Source organism: Lycorma delicatula, chromosome 4, assembly GCF_047948215.1.
Source record: "Lycorma delicatula isolate Av1 chromosome 4, ASM4794821v1, whole genome shotgun sequence".
Taxonomy (NCBI): domain Eukaryota; kingdom Metazoa; phylum Arthropoda; class Insecta; order Hemiptera; family Fulgoridae; genus Lycorma; species Lycorma delicatula.
In genome coordinates this window covers 92,718,231-92,734,958 of record NC_134458.1, presented here as the reverse complement: position 1 = coordinate 92,734,958, position 16,728 = coordinate 92,718,231, and the positions used below count along the sequence as shown (strand labels likewise).

Sequence of the window (16,728 nt, the reverse complement as noted above, 5' to 3'; positions counted from 1 at the left end):
GCCACACTTTGAGTTTTGGTTATCACCCGCTGTGGTTTTCCCGAATTTTTGGCTTCTTTTATCGCCTGTGGGGTAGTCTTAATTTTGGTTTTAGTCAGTTTTGTGGCCGCGACCTTCTCGATCGCTGAAACCCGTTGGGGCTTTTGCGATGTTGGAGGAGGTGGCGCCTCTTTTCCCACTGCATGGGTATCCGCGGGTTGAACCTCTTGCGGCTGGGGTTTTGGTATTCCCCCTGGCGACACGCACCCAGCTACGCCCGTCAGTGATCACGGACTTTTGTGGGGTGCCCTTCTGTCGGGCCAAGTGCTCCTTGTAATAAGGGCATCCCCTACAATTTGCAGGGTGAGGCCCCTTTCAATTCGCGCACGATGTGGGCTCTTCTCGCGACTTTAGACAAGACGTCGTTTCGTGGTCCCCATCACATTTGACGCAGAGCTGTGCCCTGCGACAATAGTTCGACGAGAAGCCGAACTTTTGGCATCTGTGGCATTGAGGTGAGCCCCTTCGTGACACGAATGCCGTTACTGTTATTTTACAGTAAAACATACTGTCCAGGTCGTAGATGTCCCTGGCGGCTGGCACTTTTTTTAAGTGCCACAAGGCACGTAGGGATTTCCCTACCGTCCCTTGTGGTCAGTTTTTTTCTCTGACGCCACGTCATAGCCTAGTGAGGAGAGCTCCTCTCCCACTTCTTCGCAGGTGGCCCCAAAAGAGATACCCCGGACCACGACGTTAAGCTCCCTCTCCTTAGGGAGCTGGTAAGTGTGAAAGGTGATGCCCTGCAAGTGCAGAAAGCTCTGAACTTCCCGGAAATCGCCTTCACTGCTTAACTGCAGCCTTATTGAGAGCACGGTGCTCTCTGCGATCAGGTGCCCGCGGACTATGGCGGATATGGCTCTCGCCAAGGTTGACCACTCCCTAGGGCAGTCCAACATTATGGGCGGGATTTTCTCCCGCTTCTCGACCAGTGGTTGTAAGGGGTTACCCCTATAATTTCCATGGTGGCGGCTGCCGTTTCCGAATCGCCCTCGGTTGTGGTTGGTTCCATGGACTCAACGTCCACGGCTACCAATGCCTCAATGATAAATAAATGATAACAACTGGTTCAAATTGGTTGTAGTAGACCTCTTTTTCATAAATCATTTTGTCTGTTATCAATGGCACCACTGAGGTTGTCATACAAATGTCTGTGGATAATTTTCTCAAATATTTTAGAATAATGCACAGTACACATACTGGTCGATAATTATTAACACTGTGCAAATCACCTTTCTTTGGGACAGGAGAAACTATCACTAATTTCCAACTTTCCAGAAGTTATTAAGTCTCTGTCTAGCAGTGGTTGTGAAAGGACGTGTTTTCTAGTACTCTGTGTTGTGAATGTCTGTGTACCTGAATAACATTTCTACTGTTGTCACCAACATACCTTTAGGACGCCCAGTCCACCCAGCTATAGCGTTATATCTTTTGTCTGACCTTCCGGTAAAACCGGAAAAGTTTTTGAATAGTTTACTTTTATTTTATCTTAAATAAGGGTCTAACAATTGGTTAAATATGTAGATTTTATTTTTAGGCTTACGACAAAGTAATTTTATTTCTTTCGAACTATTTTATAAATTAAGTAGCGATTAGTGTTAAGTAAATCATTTTTACTTAAATTTTATTTAGTCATTCACTGATAGAGACTTTTCCAGGTTTAACCATCCCCTTGTATTAGCAATTTACTCTAATGTAAGCCGTTATCCACTTAATTTTTATTTTTTATTTTTTTTAATAAGTTAATTTATTATTTTTGACATTTTAAACTTATACTAGTGTTAAAATTTAGATATAATTTTTATGTCAAAAAGAAGGTTGATATTCTATTTAATTTATGGATGACCTAAATTTGCATCAGTGTAATTCTCATTTACCTGTCAGTGGCTTATCCATTCTAGATCTTGTTTGTGTGTGGTCTACAGTAATGATCATATACTGCTAAATTACATAAAGTGTACCTAATTACTTTAACAGGATTTTGTAATCCATTTTGATAATGGATTACAAATGTAATTGTTGACGATGATGGTTGGTGATCACTGAAAAACGAACGGTGGGTGATCTGATCAGTACTCATTGAACAGGATCTAAGATCTGATCAGTACTCATTGAACAGGATCTAAGATCTGATTGGTTCTCCTGAATAGGTATCAAACATTGACACATTCTAGTGCAATTCTGCAAATATCTTTTTTGTGTTTACTTAGACCATTTTCAGAAAAACAATTTGTTTTTATGACCAACTGGTGGAAATGAAGTTTAAAATTTGGTCATTGAGAAAATTACAAAAAATTTGTCATTCTTTATTTTGAAGATTTAAAAAAATGAGTTATGATTCAAAGAACTTATAAGAGATTTTGTAGAGAAAAAAGTAAGGAGAAAATTGTTTAATATTCAATTCAGTTAAAAAGTGTTTTTATTATTATTTGTACATTTTTTAAAACCAATTTATTTTCTATCATGTTTTAATTATACATATTTAATTATGTATATTGTCTATTGCACCTTATTGATTTATGTACTTTACAGATTGCTGCAAAGAAAAAATATAATCAGAATAAAAAAAATGTAAAAAAAGTAAATTTAAAACAAAATAAAAAATATATAATAATTAGAAATAAATAAATTAATAAAATAAATAATAACAAATAAATCATAAATATAAAATAAACAAAAAATACAATCTGAATCAAGAAGAGAATTCATGAAAATCAAGCAAAAAGCCTCATAGAAACAAGAAATAAAAAAAGATAACATCACAACATGAAGATAATCCACATGTGCATGTAAAGCTATAAACTCATCCTCAAACAATAAAATATTGACAATTATATTTTAACAAAACAGTATACAGACAAAAAAATATCAAATATACTATTCAGCCACATATTACAGAGTTTTCCACTGAAATATAGGTACCATAAACAACACTGCCGGCTGTAGCACCCCTAACAAAAGGTGTTGGATTGCAGAGCTGCATAACAACTCTGAAATCCAACACCTTCTGAGAACACGTTTTTTTGTATTTAGAAAGTGATTATCAAAATCTACTTTTAATAATTTAACCATACTTCATTGTGTTGAATTAAAAATATGTTATTTATCACTATAGTAATGAATGAATTTTCAAAAAAATGTATTTTTCTGTAACTGAATAAATACACAGATATCAGAATAAAATATAAATATAAAATACAATATAGTTATGTTTTTTTTTTTTTTTTTTTTTTTGAGGTTTTTAGGGGTATCGACTACTTTGGTCATTAGCCCCATCCGACTTCAAAAAAAAATAAAAAAAGGTTCAATAATTCACATTCTTCTATAATTTCAAATCCAAAAATTACCGCCTAGGCTTTCCTTTCGGCCATCCTTTCTTGGGTTTTTACCATTCTACGAACGGCCTCAACTTCCGATGACAGTGTGTCTGAGGCTTCGGTCATGGCATCGTCTTCTCTTTCTGATGTCAATGACGTTCGCCGGCTTACATCAGGTGATGAAAGCTTCATTGGTGCTGTAAGTATCGTTGCAATTGAATCTAAACTCGCAAGCGATGCACTTTCGGCGGCTGATGAAATTGATTCAATGTCTAAGGCTGTGCTTGGGCCGGCTGACACAGATGCTCTCGCCACAGTTGTTCTCTGAGCTTTTGGAGCCTCTGTACGTACAGTTTTATTATCGTCTGTGTCTGGTGCTTTTTCAATAATTACTTGCACCTCCATTTTGGTTGACTCAGATTTTTCCTGTACTCTTGTCACAGTATCCTTAGCTTTATAACTCGTCGTCGGAGTGATCTTTTGGTCTTTGTCAGATAAATTAAGACTTTTCTTCATTACGTCAATTGATGGCGTTATAATCGAAGGTTTTTCCGGTTTTTTAAACTGCGCTGGTACGGGTCTTATGTCAACGACGTCAGTCCGGGAATGAGCCTTCTCATGTTTACTTAGTTGTGTCGTGGTCGACTCGATCTTGGAATCAATGATTCTTTCTATCATTGTCTCAAGACTTGGTGCCATCGTATTAAGCAACTGCTCCATGTTAATTTTAGATGTGGGAGGAGCAGCAGCTGCTTCTACATATGTAGTCGATGGTCTAGGTGTACGTAGATTGACAATCTTCTTCGCTTCAGGGTAACTAACTTTTTGAAGCGTTTTAACTTCCTGAATGACTGTTTCTAATTTGTATACTGGGCAGTTCCTAGATCGACAGTTGTGGTGCCCTTTACAATTAATGCAGACTGGAGGGTCTTTACATGGATCACCCTCGTGTATCTTCATTCCGCATATGCAAATTTCCTACGCTTCACATCTAGCTGCAGTGTGTCCGAAACGTTGACACTTAAAACATCTCATCGGCTGTGTATGAATGCCCGTATATCAAGCCGATGGATGCCAGCTCGTACCTTTTCAGGAAGATTGGGCCTATTGAATGTCAAAACATGCGAGGCCGAAGGAAGAATCTCGCCATTTCGTCTCATAGTAAGTCTGCGACAATGTGTTACTCCCTGACTAGACATTTCCTGCACTATTTCTTCTTCAGTGCAGTTAACAAGATCACGGCAAACAACAACTCCTCTGGATGTATTAAGTGTACTATGCGGTTGGACAGTAACCGCAAATTCACCGATCTTCTTCAACGCCTGGACTTTCTGGCTTTGCATGTCGTTGATAGTTTCGACATGTAATCCATTAAACGTCTTACGGATTTCCTTGACAGGACCACCAGCACAATTAGCAATCTCTCTAGCAATTAAGAATGGACTTACCTTTTGGAAGTTACCATTCTCTTTCGTAATGACCAAAAATCTTGGTTTGGGAACACGATTTCCAAACAAAGCTCTTCTTAAATCTTTACTGATTTTATCATCTTTTCTTATCTTATCACTCTCCTTACTTTTTTCCTCTTCGCTTGTGGCGAATCGGCGGTTTCTAAACGAGGGTGTTTACGTGCACCCTCTGCCACGTTAGTTTGTTCAGGAATATTCATGAACATTTTTCTCTTCTGTAGCAAGGCTAGCCGCCGGGGTACACCCCCCCTCCAGGGCTACTAACCTTGGAGGTCCGATCCGGTACTCCGGTGGAACCGGCATATGTCCTGGCAGAGAGCGGATGCGCAGTCTCTGCACTGACTCCAGGCTCCTACTCACCGAAGCTTTCAGAGCTCCCATGTACCGACATACATGGGCACCATTGCTACATGCTTGCCATCGCATGGGGCATGTGGACAACGGAAGGGTCTCCGTTACACCTGCAATAACATTGACCCTGGCCGCCACATCGCCAGCTCTAAAAGTGGTATGAGTCCATTTCCAAAATCGTTTATTATTCCATATCCTGCAGGTAGCCGAAAAATCCAGTCCGTTTAGTGACCTGGTTGGAAACAGGTCAGAAGTAAAAGAAAGCATAACTGAGAAATTTACTCGGAACCCCGTTAGCCAGCTATATGTATTGTACATAAGTACAGCTGTTGCCGCCCTGGACATGAAACGTAGATGTTGTGTTCCGGACGTGGGGATTACCTACCTCAGGGCAATATATAATGTCATGTTATTTGGAGTATTAGATAAATTTAAGTTTAAAATTACTTACATTAGCATTTTTCTCAAATCAAAACAGTGTTACGTATACACTGTAAACATTTTATTTTGTGTTTTGAAACTTGAAAAATACATAAAATGTCATGAAAGTGACATATACACAGATGAAGTGTATTTATATATTTTATAATTTAAAATATAAATTAAAAAATTTTACCATTGAATATCAGTGTAACACAACAAATGTTATTTTTATATTCAGTCATTAAAAAAGTACAAATTAATTTTTCATAACCTTCCTCCATCTCTCTTTGTCACAAGCCTGTGCTTCATATTGGCTACCATCCAGTGTTTTCTCTGTTAAAGTGTTGATTAATCTGATCCCTTCATTTAAGCTTAAATCAACCTGCTTGTTTTAGCCATACTGTATTTCCACTTCATACATGCAGAGCTATTTTACTTTTCTTCTCTTCTAACTGCCCTATCTTATCTCTTTGCTTTCACATCAGTATGGTTATCTCAGTTTTTGACACGTCACCTTTCCTACGTTTAGGTGAAAGTATGGAAGAGAAATTACGAGAAAAGAAACTGGATGAAAGAAAACCTTGGATAACAAAAATATATTGTTACTGATAAATAAAAGTAGTAGATACAAAATGGATGAAAGTGGCAAGAAAATATATCAGCCTTTGGGAAATGAAATAAACAGACGATTTAAATTAGCAAAAAGGTTGATTAAAGAAAAATATATTGATGTAACAAAAGAACAGAATTATAGGGAAAGTGACATTTAAAAAATAAGAGAGTATTTCAGAGAAGTGAAACCTTAAAGTAATAGAACCAGAAATGGAACTGGAAAACTACTTGGCAAAAAGAAGAGCTTAGGTAATGAAAAACTTACAGAAAGCATAAATATACAGAAATACTATACAACAAGATATTATCTGAGTTTTAATATCTGAATTTGATATAGTTTTGAAGGAGTTAGGCAAGTATAACAGAATAGATACAGATGAACAGAACCTGATTGCATTATTTAGATGAAGTAGAACTACAAAGGTTGAGAAAATTAGTATGCAAAATTTATGAAAATGAAAAGCACTCTCAGAGTTCATTAAATGTATAAAAATTGCAATCCTAAAGAAAGCAGGAGGAGGAAAATGAAAAAGCAATCTCACCATCAATTTGATGGTTAGATTGCTTTTACGTCGGTTGCTGAAAACGAGTTAAAATATTTACTGAATGGTATTTAATGACAACAGGCATTTTATTTGAAAATAAACAAACTTAAACTGAAGTAATAAAATATGACAGAAAGGAAGGAAATGGTATATTAATTATTAAGATTGGTGAACACAGTTCACTGAAAATACAAGAATTTTGTTATTTGCATAATTAATTATAAAGACAGGTTAGTAAAATACTAAAAGAAAATTAGTTCAATTAAGGACAAAATTAATGCAAAAAGAAATTTTCTAGTATCAAACATAGGTTTAGGAATTAGAAAATATTTTTTTAAATTATATGGGTATTGTGTAATGCATTATGACAACAAAACATAAACAATAGGAAAGCAAGAGAGGCAAAGAACGAAGGCCTTTAAAATATGTTTTTTTTTATAAGAATGTTGAGAATTAAGTGGTTTAACAACCATTGGATTAGATCAGCACATCAAACCAGTCAAGTGACTACTGGCACAAACAAAAACGTATGTTAATTGTTATTCAATTTAATTACTATTCTGGATGTCATACTTTATTCAAGCTGTTACTTTGTTTTATGCATTTTTTTTATTGTAAATAAAATTACAACTTTTTCTGCATGTGATTAGCTCTCTTATGAGTTAGAAATTGGTCTACTGTGTCAAATTATATGCTCATGCAATACACTCATGATAGTAACTTAGTATGAGTGTCAAAACTTCTAGAAAAAAACATGAAGTAAATCTTAATACCACTCGTTCTTCCCCATCTTCGAAAAATTGAAATAACCACAATTGATCTTAATGGAAGAAATACTGAATTCGTACCCGACTTTAATTGTAGAAAATATATTTCGAAATCCATTGAAAATCAATTCAACGAATGAAACCCATCAGAAATTCAAAAATAAAAAGTATGAGTTTTAAGAATTACTTTTCTAGAAACATGAATAAATATTTAAATGAAAGTAGTCAATTTATTCTGTTTCACTGAAATCGTTTTCAAATATATTATTTTGATTTTCTTCATTATAAGTAATTTTAATTTATGAAAAAAATCCAAAAGTACTACCCTACATAACCTTGAATTATAAATTATATTGAAAAGTCGTCTGCAGTAAACTTTTAAAATGGCAAAAGTGGCACCACGATCTGTTTCACCTATTATTGCCAAGATTAGGGACTTTCTTCTTGCGGTCAGTATTTAATTTTATATAACTATATTTTATTTATATTTATAACATTGATATTAATTAATTAAGTTGTTTTTCTCGATTCGTTTTGAAGTTAGGTTATATTTTGGTACGAACTTATCTCTTACTAAACGAAAAATAAGATTTTACTTTGATGAATTATATTTTTCATAAATTTTTCCAGTCTGATTATTTATTATGTGATTTTGATTCTGGAAATGAGTTTAATATGATTAAGTAATTAATTTAATTAGAATGAAATTGTAATTAAAATAATGTCGTTTGCAGACATGTATTTATTATACGTAGGTGCTTTACAAAGATTATTTGTTCTCATAAAACTTATTTGCAATCTTGAAAAGATGTTCATAATTGTGTGATAAAAAGTAATATCATATTTAATATTCAATAACATTAAATAATTAGAGAAAATAATATTAAAGAAATTTTCACCGGGTAATATATTCAAGATTCCTGTCTTGATTGATTAATGATAGGACTTCAGGGTGAAATATTTCCATAGTAAGTTAAAATATATTTTGTGATTGTTTCTGTATGTTTGAAGTTGCTTAACTTCCCTTAATGTGGAAAATTAATGCTGTATATTGACAATTTGGCAGTGTCACTATAGGTATATTACACTGCAATTTGATGTAACTTAAAAACACATTTTAATATCTTTTGTATTTTTAGATTTACTTTTCATTAGCTTAGCTTTTTCCACAAATTCTCCTGTACTGCAGACATTCATTGACTTATTGTCTCCTATCATCATTACTTCAGTGTTCTTGACTGTTCATTTTCATTCCGTGTTCTATCATAATGAAGCCTCAGGAAGATCAATTTTTAAATCACTTGAATATCCTTTGCTTCATCTAAAAAAAAATGACATTCAATTAATAATCTTTTCCTTCTACCCTGATATCTATATTGGTCAATTATTTGAAAAAAATAATAAACAAAAAACCTCTTTAATTTTGTTGGAAAATATAATATACAATAAAACATTTAAATTGGTCAATGGCTTGAATTATTTCTTTTCAGTACTTGCCACTTGCAATGCTTTAGCAATCTGAGCTATACATATCTGTTTTACTTGCGCACTTATCAACCACACCAAAATAGCACAGTTAATTTTATGGCTGAATCATTCATTACCTTGTCTTCTCTTTCCATTCAATCATTTGCAAATTATTCTTTGTTGTTTCTTATTACATTGTGCATTTATGTTTTTCTTTCCAGAACTTTAATAAGAGATTAAATCTGTATCATTAATCTTTTTAATTAATGTTAATGTTTTAGTATTATTTCTGGTATTTTATTGAAAATGTAAACCCTAAGAAATAGTTTGCATATGATATTAAATTAACAATATATATATATATATATATATAGACACACGTACATTAATCTTTGTGTTGGGTGTCAAAAAATTTATGAACTTAATAGAATTGTAAGACATAAATTATTTAAATAAATAAGAAAGAAAATGTACTGTAAAATACAGCGATTGTTTTAATTATTTCAAAGTAATTTCAACAGTTTTAAGAAAATTTGTTTGCTGTTAGTAATTTCCATTGTCTAGAAAAAAAATTATCTTTTCTATGTAATAATTTTCTTATCTATTTTTTATTTAATATAATGAAGAACGTTAATATCAGATGAGCTGCTTACATCTGTTTGTTGTCATACCTTATTGTTTGTGTAGACAGTTGAATTTTCAATAGAAGAAGCCTAAAAAATGTGGAACTCATTTTAAGATTATATAGAACACAGAGTACCTCAGGAAGAGTCAAGACTGACTCTTCTTAAATTTATAAATGATTTACTCCAAAATTCTTAGACCATTCCATTCCTTATTACTGTCTTTGCAGATGATACCACTGTATGTTATTCAAAGATAATTACTTAAAAAGATAGTTAAATTTTACTGTAGTAGTTCAGAAGAATCGTTTGTTAGATGTCTTGTAACTAACTAATTTTAGATATGGGTAAATCCAACACAATGCACCACTCTAGTAGGATATTTAGTAAATAAACATGCACCCATTACTTAGATGATAAAATTATTTAGATTTTATTTAAATAATAAAAGTTCTATGAGCTCTTGTAAAATAACTTATATAAATATTTATAAAATTCGGCACTTACTGTATTAACGCCACTGCAGCTACAGCTGCTGTTTAGGTTATGTTGACTTCGTGTACTGCCAAATCGTACGTATATCAAAATAACCTAACTAAATATAACCTACGCTCGCAAATCTCTTATAATTAACATTAAATATGCATAATATATACAACTTATTAATAATATAACCTTAATGTTATAGCACCAAAATCGGTGCTTAATGTTAATCCACCGAAATCTGATTGACTACTTTGTTTTTAAATAAAGCTTTAGCTGCGGTGGCGTTAATATGTAAGTACCTAAAATTCTTATACTCACCATTCTCCTGGAAGAAGACTTAAAAATTTTTGTAATTACCTAAGACTTACATTTATTATTGGTTCTAGCCAAGGTGGTAAACTATCTCTATTAGAGACAATTGTTCATCAACTTCTTCCTTCATTCCTTAACTTGATCTCTTCTTCCTTAGATAATTAATTATTGTATCTAGTAGCTGCCTCATTATGAAGACTCAGGGGCTGGCAGCTCTGCCCTTGGAATTTTATTTTCTAATCAGAGATTGGAAAAAGACAAAGTAGTGGCTGAGGTGCTTATCAGGTAAAGCTGTGCTTTATGCTCTCCCTAAAATCAAGATCAGGTTTTTTTTATATAAAACTTAAAGTTGAACTCCTGTGATCATGACCATTAATAAATGTTAGTAAAGTGCAGTGAAACTACATCCAGCATTGTTTAACACACTAGTTGTTTATCTGCACCACTGTAGGTTATTAAATGTGGTTTTCGGTTGCTAGTGTTTTATCCCTATTTCACACCCTTAAATTTGTAGGATAATATTGAAAATATTACAAGTGTCTTGAAACTACTGGTATTAAGGGATACAGTTGACTGTTCATTCTGGACACAGATTTGTCATTCGAAATTCATTTTGTACATGTAGGTATGTCATATGCTTTTGTTTGTGGATTTATTCTTGGTACAGTAAAAAAGATTAGTATGTATTGTGTTTTACCTTTAGTCAAATCATTATTCATAAAAAAATATGTTGCAGAGAAGGAGCATGAACCACAGTTTCTAAACTCTTTATGTTTAAATGGAACTCATTTAAAATTGGTTATTTAAAACAATTCTTTAGTTAATTAGATGTAAATATTATGTGATAGAGAGAAGCATATTTGAGTGGATAACCTCTAGGTGAAGTTGTAAAAAGTAATTTGTAATCCATTTCAAAATACTGTATGTTCCAACAGTGATTATCAATGATTTCTGCTTAAAGATTACAGAACTTGGTTTTACCAAAGATTAATAAATTTGACTTTATTGATTATAGTTTTTTTATAACCTGTTTCAAAAACTAAAAATGTTAAAATAGTGAGTACTAATACCACAAACTATATTCCAGTAGTAATTTTTTTAGGAGTTGATCATTTTTTGATGAATTTCTCTTTAATGCATTGTATAAATGTGAGAATATTCTTTTGTTTTGTTAAAATTAGTGAGATCTATTAATGTTAGATTGGGAACACAGTATTATAAATGTCGGTTAGTGGTATTAAGCTATTATTTTTTCATAGTTGGTTGTAGAGTCTAGATAGCACTAATATGTGGTATAAAAACAGTACTATCACTTGTTACTATTCTACGTATCAATGTGTAGGAACTATTAATTTTCTACTTATTGTTCATTACAGCATTTTTTTAATATCAGAATTATCAAATGTTTTATTTATGATTCTGTCTAGTGTCTAACAACATTGCTTGTTAAGGGGAAATAAACTAGCAGTTTTAACAGGTACTACTTGCATACAACTGAAATTTATTAATTTTACATAATGTAAGTACTTCCATGAATCTGGCTGACTGATCATTACTAATCAGAATATGTTGGCATTGTATTATTCCTGTAGTTTTAATTTTGTTGAAGATGTTGACTAGTGTGCTGTAGTAAATAATTTTTAAAAACCACATATGAACATAATACAGGAACAAGCTTAATATAAACTTATGAGTTTATGGAAATAAGCTTTTTGAATTCATGGATTTGTCATCAATTATAAAATACTGTCAGGTAATGTATTAGCATCATTTCATGAGAAATCTGCTAGTTGTCATGACCAACTGAATAAAATGATTATAAGTGTTAAGCTAGCCATTAAAACAGGTGTGCCAATTTAAATAGTTGATCATGTTTGAAATTTACCGCTTTATTCATAAGTGTGTAATTATATTTGCAATTATATTTTTCTAATTGAGTAAATTTATTATTTATTTCTAATATTTCTAGATTATTCTCTGTATTTATTATTATGTGTCCACGCATAATAAGATGATCAGCAAAACTAGATCACAAGATAAATTTAACAGTAATTAATTGTAAACGAATATATGGCAAAACAGTATTATTAAAATTTAATTGTTAAAAAATGAACAGTTTTATTTTAAAAAAAACATATTTAACTGAAGTGAAATTTATAGAATTGTAAAAAAAAATGTGGTAAAACTAACAAGTCTTGTAAATAAAAAGATTTTTAGACTATTTAAGAGCAAGCAAATATAAAAGAAAAATTTTATCAAATGTTCTTGATCATTTCATTATATATAGACATACAGTAACACATAAGCGCAATAATTTAGAGTTAAATAATAATAACAGAACTCAGAAAATCAGAATCTGTAAAAATTTCAGCACTGAACTGGCTGTAGAGAGGGTATCCTCGAGGGCAGTATACTGTGGGCCCACTTTTATTTACGCTGTATGTCAATGATCTTAATGATGAATGTGGTAATGGTGAAGTTATTTCTTACGCCAATAACATAAATGTCTTTTTTGAGGCTAATCACTGTGATGAGCTAAGTGAAAAACTTTAAAACGAATTTAAAAAAATTAATTTGGTTCAAGCAAATAAACTCTGTAAATGACAACAAGATGATAGTATACCTGCATCACTAGAAGTTAGAATAAACATCAATAACACATTGAGTTTACTGAAAAAGAGAAGTTTTTGTTGATAGCTGCTTGAAATGGAATCATCACATAGAATATTTGACGAAAAGAACAATATCTGCCATTTAAATTGAAAAAATCATGAATATCCTAATCAGAAAGAAGTGTTATTTGTCTATTACAGAATAGTCTATTCTATTCTTCAATATGACATTATTACCTAATGGCGGGAGGAATAATGTTCCCGTAATCATTAAATGTATATATAAAAAAGGTCACACTTTCCCAACAAGGCAATTATACAACATAAGCAGGCTGATCAGCAACAGAATTATATACTGTCTAATGGCTATAAAGCACATTGCAATAATGTGTATGGGAAAATTACTCACAACCATATCACACTAGAAATATAAAAGGAATTTCCAAGGTGCAATAAAGAAATTTTCAGAAGAAGCTTTTTATTTACTGGATGAAAATGTTTGAATGTTCTGAATTCTAGAATGAGACATTTACTTAGTAAATTTAGTCTGAATTATTGAAGAAGACCAAAAAATTTCTATAAAAATATAATTAGGAACAAATAGATAAATCTAATCTTCAAGCTAGAGGAATGAATATATTGTACATTATCATAGTGTGTATCAAGTATAAGTATTGTGAATTACTTTATATTGCATATAAATTTAGTCACAGGTCTACAGACAAGTACTAATGGTACTTATGCGGAACTTATGTATTGTGTATTATGCAATCATCATAATATTTAAGTTTTTCCTCACTAAATACAATTCAGTCAACTTGAACGATTAGAAAAATATATTTTCAAATACAAATATAATCGGACACTTATGAATGAACTGGTAAATTTTGAATGTGTCAAACTGGCACGGTTATTTTAATAGCTAGTAACCATTATTTAATCCAGTTTATCATGACGAACTGTCAGATTTGCATTATAGTGTTTTATGACTGATTTTTGAATCCATAGATTCAAAAAGCTTCTTTTTTTATAAATTTGTTAGTTAATATTAAGCTTACTATTTTAGTTTGTTCATAGGCATTTAATAATTATTAATCCTGTATTATGTATTTTTATCTAATCAATGTTTCAAAATCAGATAAATGTTAACGTGCAGAACTGTTGTTGAATTAATCCTCTTCGATAAACTATTGCTGTTTCTGACTTGTTAAAGCAGTAAAAGCTCTTTGCTATTTTATAATAATTATTTTAACAATTTTTGAACAGGATGATCTGTAAGTTAATGCATTGTTTCGAAACAGTTTCAGGTATTGGCCAGTTCCTCTTTTATGAAAAGTATCATACATTACTGTATGATAACTTGTGCATTAGCCAGATGAAAAAAGCTTACTATTTTTGCAAATAGAATTAACATAGTATACTACTTTTTATTGATTTACAGTTATTTATCAAGGAAGCAGTTAGAGGAAATTTGATTGAAAATAGATTACTATTGCTTAATTTTTACCATTTTTATTGCTTATTTACTGTATAATTTTTGAAAATAATACTATTTTATAAAAAGTATTCTTTTTTTACAGCGTAAAAGTGTGGATCATAACATACATTACTGTATGATAACTTGTGCATTAGTCAGATGAAAAAAGCTTACTATTTTTGCAAATAGAATTAACATAGTATACTACTTTTTATTGATTTACAGTTATTTATCAAGGAAGCAGTTAGAGGAAATTTGATTGAAAATAGATTACTATTGCTTAATTTTTACCATTTTTATTGCTTATTTACTGTATAATTTTTGAAAATAATACTATTTTATAAAAAGTATTCTTTTTTTACAGCGTAAAAGTGTGGATCATAACCGATTTGCAGATAATTTAGCACCTAGAACCCAGCCACCACCTAATCTCCCTGATGGTTCAGCTCACAAATTATCAGATAACTATTATTACATTAGAGATGTAAGACGAGAAGTAAAACCATCATTATTATTAGCAGAGAATACTAAAATTAAGAAAATAGGACCATCATCTGCTGCTAAGTAAGTCATGAATTAAAAAAATACAGTAATAGAATACTGCTCTGATTAGGAAGCTGTTATCAATCTAAAATGTCAGAATTTTAAAGTGATGAGTAAACCAACAATTAATGTTTAAAAGATCAGCGATTGATCATGGACCGATCTCGACTGTATTATCCAGTAATGATGAGTTTAAGTCGCAAACATAAAATTTGGTCTTACCATTGCATATCAAATATTATTTATTTTTACAGTACATAATAAATTTTAAAATAAAAAGTGGACTTGACATATGTAAGCACTTTAGATAACTAATTTCATTTCTTTAATATTCAAATAAATGATTTTATTTTGAAATAAATTAAAAAGAAATCATTTGCACTAACAATCTATCACCAATTAAATTTACTTTCCAAAAATAATTTTGACTGAAATTTTTCAGAAGCCATAACTTGAAAACAAAGTGTATTTCTGGACCTATATTTATATGACATTTTTCTTATTCTTAGCTATAAAAGATCACCTCTTGAAATATTGTCCTTTTTCTAGTGGAATACTCTACTATTGAAATAAATATTTGTATTGAAATACACAACTAAAGTAAAATATATATTATACTAATGCTATAAATTTTGTTTGTGCAAATTTTTATGAGCAGTTATGGCATGGGAGATGTTTGAGAAGAATGTTGTTGTGCATGACAATAAATTGCCCTACTACACAGATCATGGAGACTGTAGTAGTTCAAATGAGAGGTTATATTAATTCTCACCAACATCCCCAATTTGGTGATGAGCAACTGTCTCCCTTCAAGAAGGCAATAATTTGAGATGTGGCTGACTACTCAGCAATTTGAATTCAATTAGGAGCTCATGGATGGGATAACTGGGTGGGTACTCAAGTGGAATGTGATGGTCTATTAAAGCTGGTATTTGAAGTACAATAAGCATCTAAATATGGATTGCAACTATGTAGAGAGGTAAATAAATGTGTAGCTATTTTATACATGTTAAGTTGCTCCATAATGAAATATTTGTATTTTTTCTATACAGCCAATTTTGGAATAACCCATATAATGTACCAGTAATTTTAATAATTGAGCAGTCATGAATTTTAAATTTAATGAATAGCTAATCTAATGATATGAAACAATTTTTACTTCTTTGAAATCTAATTCATTTGTTAATGTGATCTCAATTTATACTTATTTTTATGTTGCAGTAAAGTTCTACCGCCAACAGAATGTGTACCAGGTCAAGTGTACAATTACTGATTTAGTAAAAATTTATTGCTATGTAAATACCTTGTCTAAGAAAGTGTTATAACACATTATATTGCAGTTTAAGTCGTACAAAGTGTTAAATAGAATAATTGTGTAATGTATACTTTTACCTTTTAGTCAGTGTTTATAATCTATTGATCATTTAAGTAAAAATAAAATAACTTTTTTGTTAAATCATTGCAGATTCCTTCTCGTGTCTTTAATTTATTTATTGATAAACATTAGAGACATTAATATGTACGCTTTTTTAATTGTGGTAGTCTCAAGCTTAAAAAACATATTACAAAACATAATTACAACTATTCAATAATTGTTATTTGGTAACTGCCTTTTTTCTTAGGTTGCAATAATCTTCATAATACATTTATTATCATATATATTTTTGTATCCCATCACATCTTGTAGT

At 31.4% G+C, this 16,728-nt stretch overlaps 1 protein-coding gene across 1 annotated transcript; it reads left to right on the top strand.

Moving 5' to 3' along the window:
- Positions 1-7,824: 7,824 nt before the first annotated feature.
- LOC142323649 (NADH dehydrogenase [ubiquinone] 1 alpha subcomplex subunit 7-like) lies at positions 7,825-16,506 on the top strand. Its single transcript, XM_075363665.1, has 3 exons — positions 7,825-7,969; positions 14,862-15,061; positions 16,262-16,506. The coding sequence occupies exons 1-3, from the start codon at positions 7,904-7,906 to the stop codon at positions 16,311-16,313; spliced, it is 318 nt and encodes a 105-aa protein (XP_075219780.1). The 5' UTR covers positions 7,825-7,903; the 3' UTR covers positions 16,314-16,506.
- The last annotated feature ends 222 nt before the right edge of the window (positions 16,507-16,728 follow it).